Source organism: Leuresthes tenuis, unplaced genomic scaffold (genome assembly GCF_036924035.1).
Source record: "Leuresthes tenuis unplaced genomic scaffold, fLeuTen1.0.hap1 SCAF_10, whole genome shotgun sequence".
Taxonomy (NCBI): domain Eukaryota; kingdom Metazoa; phylum Chordata; class Actinopteri; order Atheriniformes; family Atherinopsidae; genus Leuresthes; species Leuresthes tenuis.
Genome location: NW_027325364.1, coordinates 17,634,624 through 17,649,622, shown reverse-complemented (window position 1 = coordinate 17,649,622; position 14,999 = coordinate 17,634,624). Strand labels below are relative to the sequence as shown.

The 14,999-nt window shown below is 39.6% G+C and overlaps 1 protein-coding gene across 1 annotated transcript; it reads right to left on the bottom strand.

The window, feature by feature from the left end:
* Positions 1–8,558: 8,558 nt before the first annotated feature.
* Positions 8,559–11,293, bottom strand: LOC140315718 (endothelin-2). The gene is made up of 5 exons (XM_072393309.1): positions 11,089–11,293; positions 10,265–10,421; positions 9,938–10,051; positions 9,239–9,292; positions 8,559–9,161 (listed from the first exon to the last, which is right to left on the bottom strand). The coding sequence occupies exons 1-5, from the start codon at positions 11,144–11,146 to the stop codon at positions 9,068–9,070; spliced, it is 477 nt and encodes a 158-aa protein (XP_072249410.1). The 5' UTR covers positions 11,147–11,293; the 3' UTR covers positions 8,559–9,067.
* Between the last annotated feature and the right edge of the window lie 3,706 nt (positions 11,294–14,999).

Sequence of the window (14,999 nt, the reverse complement as noted above, 5' to 3'; positions counted from 1 at the left end):
CACTTACCGGAAACCATCCTGAGCCGGGCATCTCGGTAGTGGTAGTTCTCAGTAGGAGCTGGAGCCCCAAACACGACCCCACTTTGTGCTGTGAAGACTTCAGTACCCACCAGGCACTGCAGTGCATCGATCTGGGGAGGGCAGGGGAAGGGAGGGGGTGGAGGAGCAGCATTCCGTTATGTTGTCCAGCCTCTCACTGTGTGGGGAAAGAGTAAAGAATTTATAAGCTCTTTCTCTACTGTACGTTACGAATTAAACCATATAGAGTCTGCTTTCATTTAGACCCCCCATATGCACATTTTCGTCCTCATGCCGCTTTATAAACTGTGATAATATATCAAAAAGCACTGTTGATATCTATCACTCAAAGTCGACATAGGGATGTGACGTCCCTTAGGACTACACCCTGAGTATATCCTCTTATCGATAATTCCATTTCCTCATTTAAACTCATCACACAGCCAGTTTATTTTAAGTGTAAATTAACTATATGAGATATGAAAGTGAAGCTCTGTCATTTTTTTTCAGACCACAAACTGCAAGTGGGAAATTTACATGGTTTCATCTCTTTTTATCCAGTAGGTTTTCGCTCTACAGTGTTGGAAACTATTAATGTGAGATTGTGTGTGTGTGTGTAATTTCCAGTTTCAAATCCTTTTTCTTTTTGTGAAAAAGACACCTGCCTGCAGGTCACGTGTCATGCAAACTGAAAATGTTCCTGGTTTATCCACAGATTCCAAGTTGAAGAAAACTTAGGCACATTCCAAAAGCTTCAGTGGTGTTTGTGTTGCCTCGTTGATGAGGCTGATTAAGAGATCTATTTTGGAGTATTTGTCTTGTTACAGAAACCTGCTTCTTCTCAGTTTCAGGTATTAATCTGACATGGAATTAGCAGATGTTTGGTGGAATCTATTATTTCCTTTTATCTGTTGATTGTTTACCTGCAGAAACTGAGCACCTGCAAAAAATATTTTATTCAAATGCTGCTCATCTTCATATATTTGGCAACTGTGACTTAGTTTGAACATATTTCCAAAACAACTATGCCTATCCAGATGTTGCTTTGCTGCCAAATGTTAGCTTTGCTGATGAGGTCCCAGGTAAAGTGTCCCTTTCTCCTGTTTGTGCGTAAGTGCTGCGCTGTGAACCAGTGCACCCTCCTGTGGCAGCTTCTCCGCTGCAGCTGGACAGAGGTTTCTGCTTTGTTTATCTGCTAGGCAAATTTTCAACTTTTATCTCTATGTTATCAAAATTTTTTCTTGGCTTTCACTTATCTTTATTACTGTTCAGCGACCTTTGAGATAACTTAAATTGTGAAATCTGTCGATTGTCAGCAATCTGCCCTGAGGGGAGCCTTACCACAGGGTGTGAGGATTCAGAACTTATCCTCTCCGGAACTTTCAACAGCTGCAGATTCCCAGTAACACGTCTAGGTCTTTATCATAAAGTTTAGGGCAGCCAATAAGCCTGATACATTCTGGGAGTCTTTATACAGTAGTATAGACAATAAAACCACTATAACAGTATCTACTTGTTGGGTGAAATCTCATTAGTATAATTGTCTTGTCTACACATATTCCATTATATAGTAAGAGTAAAAATAACTCTCTATACACTCTCTATTTGCTATGCCTATAACGGTTTCTTAGTAGATCTATGAGTAAGAGCAGGAAGTCTTGAATCGGAGACTCTTTTTGTGATCTTATTCCACACTGAGTATACAGTTGCTAGAGGCCATCTGCTGGCCAACTGTAGTGACCACATTTCAAGATAGTTTTATTTGTCACATATAAAATCATACACGGTACAATATGCAGTGAAATCTTTCCTTGTCCTGCTACCAATAAAATAAAAAATTTAATAGTTTAATTCTGAATTAAAATTAAATATGAATAATATAAGAGCCCTATCACAATAGTCACACACAATTTAAAAATGTCTCTGTTTAAAGTGTCAGTGTATAAAATAAAAGATGTATAAGGTATCTAAATTGTGTTAACAGACAGAAAGTGAAAGTGCCATAGTCCAGTTTAACACTCACTGTTGAGCAGATGGATGGCCTATGGCATGAAGCTTTTCCTCATCCTCTCAGTGGTGGTTCTTAGGCTGCAGAACCGACGGCCTGAAGGGAGCAGGGAGAGGAGTGTGTCCGGGGTGGTAGGGCTGCCTGAGGAGCTTCTCAACTCTCGACCTTACATTGTAAATGTCTTGCAGGTCGGGTAGGGTTGTTTTAATAGTCAGCTCAGCTGACAACTGAGACTACTTTCTTAAGGGCCAAGAGGTCCTGTTTTTTTGCAGCTGCCCATCCATAGTGGTGATGCTCCCACTCAAGATGCTCTCAATGCTGTGGGTGTAAAAGTTCCTGAGCATCTTGAGGGGGAACCTGAAATCTCTGAGGTGTCTGAGGTGGAACAGACACTGCCTGGCCTTTTTAACAGTTCTTTTGACATGCAGTGACCAGGACAGGTACTGTGTGATGGTCACACCTAGGTATTTGAAACCCTCTCCACCTCAGACCCGCCAATGCAGAATGGACGGATGCTTCTCCAGTTATTCAGAAGAGCAGATTCACCTCTCAAACAATAAATCCAGGAGTTATACTTTAGCTTAAGAACATTTTGTCTCTGTGCATGCAGTTATAAAACGTGGCTGTTATGTCTGGGAGTGTAAAAAGCACACAAAATGTACTCACACAACAATATCACGTCATAAAGCCTCTATGAACACAGCAACACAAATACAAGGAAGCATTTGGGTCCAAGGGGATAAACCTAAACTCATGAATTCTCCCCTTCTTTTTTATTTTTTCCTTGTGTGTGAATGTTTTATGTAGCATTATACAGCAGCTATTCCTGGTTCAACAGTTCATCTGCATATTGTCCCTAATGTTTGAGATAAGAAATATTTAAGATAAGATCTTATTCCACGCTATGATACAGTTATTTTTGTTATGTGGATGATACTTTTCAGACCTTAAAAGATGGTTTTAGCAGAATTTCAGGTTGTTGAAGTAAAGCATCAGACTGAAAGAAAATAAACAAAACAATTTCACACAGCGAATGATGACAGTGAAAAAGTTACACTATACGACTACAGCTGTATGGATTCAGATTATGATGCACTGTATGCGGCCTATTCAGTATATGCAAGTCCATTTTATATAAAGAGAATAAACAGTCACAGATCTGCACATTGTGTATAGAGTTGCCATAGATTCATAGCACATTTGCAACAGCAACTTACTGTATGTCAAAAGAAATATGGCTGATGACTGTCCTCATTGTCATGCAGGTGAGTCAACTTCGAAGGCATTTTAACATTAAGATAATCTTCTGAGCAAACTTATCACCACCACACTGGCACAGAGTCACAGAAGGACAAAGTGTAACATCAGTCCTTAAAGTTAATTATAATGGTGATACTAAGTAGAAAATACGCATGTTAGATTACTAATCAATAAATCTGCCCATTGTAATATAATTTTGATAGTGTAATCACTTCAATATCACATACGGTTACCGAGAATACAAGAATATGCTGGTAAGATAACTTATTGTAGTTGGGTGAGCAATTTCTTATTTTTTTTTTTCAGGAGGGCCATAAGTAGTTAAAGTCACAGAAAGGCTGCACACTAGACATCTGAGTTGAAACATGGGTTTATGCTCCTCACCCATGTCATGCACTCCTTCAAAAATACTCCATCACTGAAAGCCTTGGTCTGTTTTGGAAGCTCGTAGACTCTTTGACGATTTGTGGATTTTCGACTGCTATGTAAAGGTAATCTGGTGCTTTTTCTTCTTTTTCCTGTAATGACAAGTGTGTAGCTCAGATAGCGCGCTTAGTTGAAAGCTCCTTCTGATGCTGTGCACTGAGGACAGCAATAACCTGTTGGTAAATCAAACATTTTGTCATTTCGCTGACACATGGAAATTATGCAGGATGCCTGCTGTTGGTTTAAAAGGTAACATTTGAAGTCGATATCTCTCTTTGTTGAAGTAATCCTACTCTTGTTTCTGCCTTCACTGCTGCTGACGTCACTGACCTGCCACAGGCAGAGTCAACTTGAGATTTATTTTTAGTCCAGTTTGATTTGAGATGGGGCTCTTTTACTGGAATAAAGTGTAATGGCAGTGTAGATTGTTATGACTTGCATCAAGATAAGTGTTGTATTTTATAGGTTTTTCAGTTGTTTTGTTTTCATCTGAGGCTCCATGGGCCACACCTGACCATCTGGACCTATACTGCTCATGTGTACAAGATGCACTAACAATAGTTGTAAAAACACTGGTATTTCTGCTTGCCAGTATGTTACTGTTACTCTGAATTCCTTACAGTGTAGTTTTTTTTTTGTTTTTTTTTTCACTGAATTCTTATGAAAATTAATTCTAATTTTGTTTTGTGCTGAAAATGCATGAATGAGGTTATGCATTCATCAATGAGGTCAAAGTGAGGTCATTTTAATGGGTTATGTTGTCATGTTTCAACTTTTATTTTCTGTTCTTGTCCTTCAAATCAATATGTATGAGGTGTTCATAATCATAATTTAATCAGCTCTCAGTATAATACAGTTCAGTACAAACCCTCTGCTGACTATGACCTTATTGATTGAGTGACGGTACGACGTCATCAGACAAAGTCGAACGGTATAGACATCCCACATGTGGATCTTAACAGATGTTCCTTACAAAGAGCAAACGCTAGGTTAATATCTGAAATAGAAAAAGCCTTCAACATTAGCACAATTAAATGCAGCATGGTGTATTGTCAGAGGATTGAAGAGAGAATAACGCTTTACACTGTTTATCCAGATCAGCTGTTACTGCTGAAGTCAGATATGTGTCTCTCAGTGAAATGGATGCCATCGATAAGCTGACCATAAACTGATAACGGAAGCACTTTCCCTGGAACTGCCCTACAGAATGGATGGGAATTTTTATGACTCTTACTCAAGAGAGTGACAATCTGCCATAAACAATTATGTATAGATAAGATCCCTCCCTCAGATGGGAGTAATTTTGTCTGGTGTGCTCCTGCTTTTGTCATTCCATTTTTGAGCCAAGTTTAACAAACAGCAAAGTTGGCAACCACACAGTGTTGTGCTGTAAACATGCTTGCCGCATGGGTTAGGTAGTTTCGATGTTGATGTGGACAGGTGTTTGTGCACTTTTTTTTTAAAATTCCTTCCAGAAGTCTTTTACCCAGCTCACTCAGCTGAAAAGATGAATGAAACAACAAGCCATTTTAAGAGGGGAACATGCTGTTACCAATCAATATCAATGTCAGTTGGCTGTGACCTCAAAATAAGCATTTTGAGCAAATCTGATCGCAACATACTAAAACGTTTGAAGAATGTTTACGAACTGGCATGAGTCATATCTTATCTAATGAGCTCATTCAAAACCATATATTTGGTGGATTCATTGCTCTTCAACTATGTCATGCTCACAATATCAGTGAGTGAGACTATGCATGCTAAAAAGTAGGAGTCTTCCTCTGCCACACTCGAATTCACTTGAATTTGAGGGAACAGATGTCAATCAGACCGTGGTTTCTTCCCCTCAGTGATGGATATACATGCACGCATGCATGGAGGTGGATGTCTGGGTTCACTTGTGTTACACATGCATACGCATAACTGCATACAGTTATGTCAAGGATGACAGCTGAAAACACAATGTGCTAATATTCAAAACATGTAAGGTATGGCAGTAGAAGTACACAGTACACTGCACACAGTGCAGTGGTAGACTTGTCCTATATTCCATCAATGTTATTTACAGAATAAATAACATTTATTAATTAATAAGTAATGAAATACTTATTAAGTAATTAAATACTTATTAAGCAACTGTTTAAAGCCACAGTGTGAAGAGCAAGAGGGAAAAAACAGCAATTTCTCTACAACCCGGACAGGTCACCAGTCCTTTACAGGGTCAACGCAGAGACAAACAACCATGTATACCCACACTCACTTCTACATGCATCCATGTATGTTGTTGGACTGTGGGAGGACTCCGGAGTACCCAGAGAGACAGGAAGAACATGCAAAGTCCACAGAGGAACATTCTTGCTGCAAGGCATCCACCTGCAGCGCATCTCTGAGTCAGTATGTATTCAAATGTTTGACCTTTCTGGATTCAAAACTAAATTGCTTGCAGCAGGAAAGGCTGGTCCCTCTGTTGAAAAAACTTTTGAGGAACAGTGTTCAAAGTCATGAAAGTCATACAGAAAAAGGGAAAAACTAACTGTGGGAAGTGTAACTCAGGAATACAAAACATAAAACTCAGTGACATTAGTGAGATTATCATTAAATCACAGAAGTGCAGCTACAAAAGTGACTTTCGTTACTCACCTGGGTGAGGGATATTGTCTGCTTTTGATGTGCTTCAAATAATGTTCAGAAATCTTCTTGTCTTTTGGGAGAAATCCCCACTTATTCCAACATTCTATGCATGATTTAAATGATTAGTATCACCTTGAATGCACTGCTGTCTGCCTTAGTTCTGGCTGATTCATAGAGGTTAAAAAGTGCAAATAAACCTACTTCTCAACAACTAAACATAGGAGAGTCTCATTTGATGTTGTCACTGTCAATACAGCTCCAGAAAGAGAAGCTGCACACTCAGGGGTGAGGTCTCTGTAGGGCCGACTCTGCAGGGGCCTGTTTTAAACAGTTATCACAGTTATCATTTTTACATTGTCATTGGATATCTTAAATTAGTGTAAGTGTTGGAGTTTTTCTGAAAAAATAAAAGTTGCCGGAAACCATCAAACTTCATCCATCTGTGTTGGCAGTGAACAATGAGGTGCCATTCCAGCACCATGGACAGAGTTTTTCCACTGAAACAGCATGTGGTCACGTTTTATCGAATCAGTTAATCAATAATCAATTTTTTTTAAATTTCTTTATGAGGGTTATCTTCTTTTTCTTTTACAGCACAGTAATTGCTTTTATCATTGTATATGCCTCTGGGATGAAGAATTGCCTCAAATCAAAACACATCACTAAATGTCAAACTCCTAACGACTACATAAAGACTTCCTGTCATTTCTAGGACCTAAAAAAGTAAATAAACAATACTAGTGATGTTGATTGTCATGGCTGATTGAAGTATTTTATTAGATTTTATTGATTTCCTTTATTCCTTTTAATCAAACTTTTTATCATATTTTTGTTCTGTACTATTTTAGTTATATGTTTTAACTACACAAGCTTCATTTTACACCTTTTTATCTTTTTTTGCTGCTTAAGTTTTTCAGTTTTTAGCTCCAGTGTTTCCTCGTGGGGGCCTACCACACCGGGAGCTGCTTTTGGTCCACTGACGGGGGTGCTGTCCTGTGGACTGCTCTAGCCCGGGTGGCTGGAGGACTCTGCACCTTAGTGTAGGGCCTCTTGTCTGCCCAGGTCAGGACTGTCTCTGTGGTGGCGCTCCCTGTAGTCTTCGGCCAGGAGCCCTCTCAGTGTGGTCAGCCGCCAAGTGTGGCTTTTTCCTTGCCTTAGTTCTCGGTGTCCGACCATGTCTCTCTCAAATAGGTGCAGTGGGTCTGAGCTTGTGTGTTTGTGTGTCTCTGTGTCTCTCTGGGTATTTATGGGGGTGAGAGAGTTGGTATGGTTTATCATTGTTGTTTTTAGCCTCTGTGAGGCACTTTGTGTTGCTTTTTTAAGTATGAAAGGTGCCAAATAAATAACATTTGATTTGATCTGATATTGCAGAGGCGGCTCTGCAGAGCAGGTTGTTTGTGATGCGGTGTGAAGTCGGCCTGTGGCTGTTCAAGCCTTTTGAAAAAGATGCCTGCAGGGGGTATGTAAGACAAGAATGAAATGCAATGCAGTCAAGCAGGAAAACTGCTTCTTAAATTAGATGTCACATTAACACTTGTTATTTTTGTTCCTCAGTGCTACTTGACAGTAAAAGCAGCTCAGTTCGCTGCAGCTTAATTCATTTGAAGACCAATGAACCATCTCTCACAACTGTTGTCTTTGGTTCGAGCTCTCATTGACCTTCTTGCATATTCAGGTGTGCTTGAACGGTATGTGCAGTGCAAGCAACGGGAGAGGAACAAGGGGTGACAGGGTATTTTGTGCCTCTCTTGCAGCCCCTGACTTACAAAACGCTGCATTCTTTCCACAGATCCTTATGATAACATGGGCTGCGCTGCCTTTGAATAGCAGGTAAACTTATTATTGATGTGAAGCCACAAAATTCCTCAACCATTCAACCATGTCAGGCCTCCTTTTGAACTCAGTTATGTGTTTGCTAGTCACACAATTGAATCACACATGTTGCTTAACATGATTTCTGTTCCCTCGAATGCTTCTTCTCATGTGGCTTATTCAAAGAAGCTACTCTATTTAAATCCCTAAAGCAAACAAAGATATAAATCAGAAGGGACTGAATTTTTGTTTTCATTTCAATCACAACAGAAAATCTTACGGATTGAAAGATTATTTTATTTATTTTCATAAGCCATACTTGATACAGAAATACAATGAATTATTATCCATTGAATTGATTTGAATTGAAAATAATATATTGAACTATTCTAGAAACAAAGTCAAACCCCTTTAGCTATACCACGATTCATGCAATTTTGCAAGAATCATATCATGTCAGTGTTTATCCATTAAATACAGGAGAATAATTGTACAAAAGCAAAACAAGCAACAACATTGTGTGCATGTCAGAAATTCTTGTACTTGCATTTATACTATATATGCATCTCTTTCTCCCAGACGTGGCCTGTGTAACAGTGACACACAGACAGTCATTTAAGCTCCTACAGACTAAACAACCAGAGTCAAACATAAAACGGTATCATATCTTATCATCTCTGACTTTCCTCCTCTGTTTCCATCATGTGCCTGCAGACCTTTGTCATGTTTTTTACCCTCTAATCCCGGGTACAAACAGACATCTTTGTGGCACTCTGGCCTCTCTCGGTCAGACTCATCTTTCAGCCACCCTTTGTTTCCCTCCTCTCTTTCAAAGGAGTGTCATTTGTTCAGGTGCTCGCTGGCCGCTCTCTTTCTTTGTAACTCTCACTGCTTCAGCAGCCGGGTTGACCATCAAGCGTTCTTCCTCTGAGCCCCTGAAGATTCCTCCCTGCTTGAAACGCGCACATCCCGAGCTCTCTGTGACCTGCCAGCAGCAGCAGCAGCTCTGTGGGGCAGAAAGTCAGTTAGTAACTCCAAGTATGATCTTTTTCTTTTTCTTTTTATATGTTTTCCAAAGCTTACCTCAGGATGCTGACTGTGTCAAGTTGAGCTCTTTTCACAGACTTGATTTCAGAGCTGCACACATGAAATAATAAAGTAAGCAAAAATGACCAAGAGATAACCTGAACATTGTGCTTCATACCTTTAAATGTTAAATTTATCAACACTACATAAAGCATCTCATGCTATTTCGATTTGTAAAATAACTTTAGAATCTCTTTACTAACTTACTGAATGTTTTATGTCAGAACAAAACAGTCAACCAGTCAGTGTTTTTCTGTCAACGCTTCACTGTTCAGACTTGCCTTGTCTGCCTTATGTCTTTCCTGTATCGAGTCTGTTGCTCACTGTCGCCTCTGTTACTAGGTGGTGACGGTACATACTTATCTGCCATTTCTAAGGAAGGTGAATTCTTGGTTAAATGTTTCACTCCCTCCACCAGTATCCTACACACCTCACAAATCAAAAAACAACCTGTGTGAACTTAAATTGCCCTTTTCCCTCAGGCCTCGGCTGGATTGTTTTGACGTTCACACCCTTGGACAAGTAAGACTTGTGATACACATTTAGGCTAAGAATAGCACGAGCTATTCCCTCACACCTTACCACTCCCTGTCCTCCTTAAAGAGTGATAATACCTGCCAGTACAACCAGAAGCTCTTCGCTAATGAGAGTCTTTAACTAATACTTGTAAGTGTGGATGCTCAGCCCTCGACTCACCGCTGATGGCAGAAACTGTTGCAGGTTTGATCGTCAAGTTTGGCACAGGTGCAGCGGTCGGTGGACCTCTTGCGTCGCAACGAAGCACCTCCCAGACCATAAACCGTCATTTTACTGCAGCAGGGAAAGACAAACTCAGTGCCATGCTCATGACATAAACAGTCTGCAGACTTTGCTCTTTGGTACTTTGCAGCTGCCCATTTAATGATACAGAGCAGCAATGATAGCAGGGTTAGTCAACTGTTTCTTGGCTCAAAGTGAGAGGCACTAAACTTTGTGCTGTTATTTGAGTCATTCTGACTGAGCAGTTTGTCTTCTTAAACTCACCTTGGTGTGTTGACCCAGATGATATCCAGGTGACAGAAGTAATGGCACTCAGAGTCCAGCAGATTACTACAGGCACAGCGTCTGGTCCTCACTTTGTGTGTTTGGACACCCTCACTGGCCTCCACCTCCAGCTGCTTCACAACCGGAAGACCCAAACCTACGGTATTCAGAAACAAAGGGACACTCTGACTCAGCAAATAAACACAGCATCAACTCCAGCCAAGCGAAACAACTTAACAGTAGTGCTGCTTTTATTTTTTCCCCCCTTAATGGCTTTCTATAATGATTATACATCACTGGTCTTCGAGGAGCAGAATTCTAGATTCAAACATATTTTTGTAAATTTTACAAAATGTTTTGATTTTCTCTCCGCAAAAGTAAATTTTTTGCAGTGAAAAATTTTAAATGAATGTCAATATGAAGTCCTTGGTTATGATAGATTAAAATCCCAAAGTCTCATAGACTCTGGTAAATAAAATAAAATTAAAAAGAAGCACAATGACATTTGACTGAAATTGATTTCCAGTTACAAAATGTATGCAAAAAGAAAACCGTTTAAATGAGCAGCTGCAGGTTAAATGCAGCCTTTTATATTTAACAAGCTTGTGCTTGCCAAAACATGCATTCGCACTAACATGCAGTGATGACCAAAACTGCCATATCCACAGTGAGACTGATTTTAATGGGACTGCCACTCACATGAGTCACAGATTCAGTGGTTGTCTCAGAGGAACAAAAAAAAGTTAACATAACATTGTTTTAATTTAGAAAGTGTTTAACTGAAATATTTATTTCAATACAAATGTAAAAAAAAAAAAGCTTACCATCTTGAACTGAAGCCCAAAGAGTGATGAGGAGAAGAAGGCTGCTGTGAGAAGACATAGTAAATATCTGATGGATGAGGCTCTGCAGAAACTGCTTGTAGGTGTGGTGTTAATGTGCTGCTGCTGCTGCTGCTGCTACTGCTGTCGTGATTTCCTTCCTGAAGGTGTCTGAACTTTATGCCTCTCCTCTCCTGTGATGTCATGGTCGAAGCTCCCCCCACGCCTGCCTGTCATGGAGCCACAGCGTACGACCCCAGGGTGTTCGAACCTGTGATACATTCCAGGAATACCTGCTGCTTTGTAGCCTCTGTGTGGTGGAGATAAATATCATCTGCCAAGTTATGTCTGTGTTTTTTCTTTGAATGAGTACAAGTCTGACAATGGGGAAGAGGTGATCACTAATGATGAGTTTCATGGAACTATACTGAAACTGATGGGGGATGACCGGGACATGACTGCAGGGAACACATGTGGGAGGAGATGAGAGGGGAGATGAAGCAGTGATATGCTGGTATATGACGGAGATGCTTTAAATCAGAATCTCCTGGAACCTCAAGGCCAGTTACGCTGCTGGAACAGATAATAAACAAACAGAATAGAAAAGGTTAATCACTTATGTGAGATGCAAATAGAGAAACGAATAAAGACCACAGCAGAAAATCCCAGTACAGTAAAATACATATCAAGGACAAATGTATGTTTCAGCCCCTTTACAGGTCAGATAGCAATGTTCATCCTCTCCCTGTCGAAACTGATGATTTGTGATTGATTTTTTTTTATTTCGAACAGAACAAATTTTTTACAAGTTCTTTTATGATCTTTGAACACTCCTACTTCGTAAAAGACATGTGAAGTATTTTTATGGAATACATAGGTAAAGTAGAAAAGACCAGAGCAGAACACAAGGCTCTTTTTTGAGCTAGTAAAAAGTCGTCTTTTAAGAGAATTGTGGTTGTAGCAGGACAATGGCACCATTCTGCATGATAAATGCTATTACTTTTCATAGCTTATGTAAATCTGGCTGACAACCATGTTTTGAATGCAGATCTCTTACTGACAGTGAAGTATTTAATATAGAGTACATAGTGAGACAATACTACTTTTACTTCTGCAAAGGATTGTGGTACTTCTTCCAGAGCATTACAACAAGGCTCGTTTCATAAAATATTAAGTATAATGATCATATACTTAAGTAATGTTTAACTAACCTCTGGTTCATCCCCAGTGCTCTCTGTTAAGAAAAGTTCACTTATGTGTCTTGTTGGCACACAGATATATGGAATGAATCCTTAGTTAAGACATGTTCACTATTTATTTCAGATTCGTGTATTTGCTCATCACCTCTGAAAGCTGGGCAGTATCTGCTCTGAATCTAAAGCAAAATGATTTTCAGATGTGATTCAAACATAACAAAGATACACTTCTGTGATTAAACTTTTCTTTTACTGAAATTGACTAAGCATTATGTAGAATTCTTTGTCTTGGGTTAAATCAGGCAAAACACAATGAGTTACTCAGCTGAAAATGTACCTTTTATTGCCACAGCGCCATTTCACACGAAGGGATTTATTGGATTTGTAGTAATTCACGACTGCATTCGTTTTTTAATGACATGAAAATGTGAAGATAAAGTGAGGATGTGCAGCATGACATGCCATTTTGTTATATTTGACTAAGCTGATGCCTCCATCCATGATTGATGGTGACACATAATTTGGCAAATCCCTTCCCACAGGCATCAGGGATCCTGGTCATGTCACCCCCACATGACCTGCCAAGGCAGATGAGCAACACCAGATTGATGCCGATAGCCAAATGCCCACCTTCACACATGTAAATACAGTAAGTACATGTTGAGATGTGCCGCGTAGATAAAGCTAGATGGCTGTCATTTTCCAGAGGGGGACAGAAATTCTTTTCTCCCACTCTTTTAAGTAACTTCATATGAAGTGGACAGTGTTTTAGGGAAGAAAATAGATTGGAGGTGGACAGGTAACCACTTAACAGAGCAAGCTGTATGTTTATAGGAGCAGACATAACTTTCCATGAAACCGGACACCTTAACCTATGGAACAAGCAGAGAGCAGATGTTTTTTTTTTTCCTTTGTGTGGCGTGCATGTTGAGGGCTCACAAAAGCATCGATGACAAAGAAACATGCTGCAAAAAACACGAGATGATGATTTTGTGCTACGAACCATGATATTTTTAACTTTTTATTTTGGACCATTCATCACCTCAGTTTGTTTGTGGAGCTTGTTTTTCTGGTGCATCCGAGTAGAAACTTCATTGCTGAAATGATCTGTGTCACATATGTAACATGCCAGGCTTTCTGCAGGGAGGCAGCGATATGTTTCCTTTATGTAAAGATTTGACCTCAAAACACTTCACAATCCTGTAGATTTTTCACATTCTTTCACCAGAGGTTGTAAGTTCAGTCTCCTCGGGAGAACAGATGTGCCCCCTCCCCAGGGATCATCACATCATTTTAAGCCGCCCCGTCACTCAGAAATAGATGGCAGCTGGAGGAGGGGTAAACAAGTGATGAAAAGTCTCTGAATATTGAACCACACTGTAATGACTGTAAAGGCTTCAGTCCTGGAAGGTGTTAATTTATTTTTAGTTGATTTCTTTTGAACATACCATCTCCTGCTTACCAAAGCTCTCGTAGGACTTTGAAATGTCTCTGTCCTGCTCTGGCACATTTACTGTGGAAGATCTGACTGAACTACTATCGTATCATCTTTTGGCTCCCTGTCAATAAACTTGAATAACATGCCTGTGTAAGCTTTACATAATCCCCATCTTGCTGTGCTGTGCTTTTTGCATAAGGCCAGTGAGAAAGAATCAAAAGCACCGCAGGGACTGGATGAGAATGATACCGTTTATGTGAATATTGTTTTGTTTACTGATCCTCTTTTATTCAGTTCAACATTAACGTACACCAAGACTTTCAATTGCCCATGTAAGGACGTTACAAATGTGTGTGGAAATGATGATTGTTGTTGACCGAGTCAAACCCTTCGGATGTGTCCACATAATAAAAAAAAGAACAAGAAAGAGCTTTTTTAAAAATGATTGACAGAGGGAACCAACAACTGACCCACATAGCCAGTCATACTTACTGGAATTTATGACATGTTATTTAACTCCATGTGGGCTTGGAATTGATCAACTCTATTCCACCGAGGGAGTGTGTCACCCAGTTAATCCAAACTGAGACTACAACCAAGGAAGAATGGAGAAGATGACTCCAGTGTTTCTACAGCTAAGGTTAAGAGAGCATCATGTTCATAGAATGTCAATGTATCAGCTGTCAACATCAGCAGCATTGTGATTGACCTTAGAGGTTGGCGACATCTAGTGGTAGTCAATAGTCCTGTCAGACGCCGGCCACTCCGATAATTCTGGTAATGAAAATACTGAATGTATTACTTTAATGATGCAATTTGAAGCTTGTCTAAGTGTTTTAGAGGAAAATGTACTAACCTCTGTCAGAATATTGGGTTTGGGTCTTTCAACTGAGCGACTTGAAACACACACGGAAAAACACAGACGAATGGTTGAAAAGAAAAAGATGGAATATTTTAAACTGGCCAGCAATGAGCACTGACTTAAATCTGCTCGAAGAGTTGAAATCTGAAGGGATAAAAGCTGCTAGTGCAAAAACGACTTGCACAAACCAGTGTCTCTGTATTAATTCACTGTAAAGCAAGATGTTTTTTTCCCTTTTGATAACTTTTTTTTTTTTTTTTTTTTTTTTTTTACATTTTACTGATATATTCTGATCATTTCATTTGTATTTATCAATTTCACACAACAGTTTGATCTCCTCTATAGATTGACAGAGCCTGTTTCGTACTCTTTCGAACTCTGGAAAAAAAAAGAAGAAGAAGAAGAAGGACAAGACCTC

Excerpts from the sequence above, each read along its gene's own strand:
- LOC140315718 (XM_072393309.1), bottom strand. The coding sequence starts at position 11,146 with ATGTCTTCTCACAGCAGCCTTCTTCTCCTCATCACTCTTTGGGCTTCA. Across the intron at positions 10,422-11,088 it reads TTGGGCTTCAGTTCAAGATG|GTTTGGGTCTTCCGGTTGTG; the intron begins GTAAGCTTTTTT and ends TGAATACCGTAG. Across the intron at positions 9,162-9,238 it reads GACACAGTCAGCATCCTGAG|AGCTGCTGCTGCTGCTGGCA; the intron begins GTAAGCTTTGGA and ends TCTGCCCCACAG.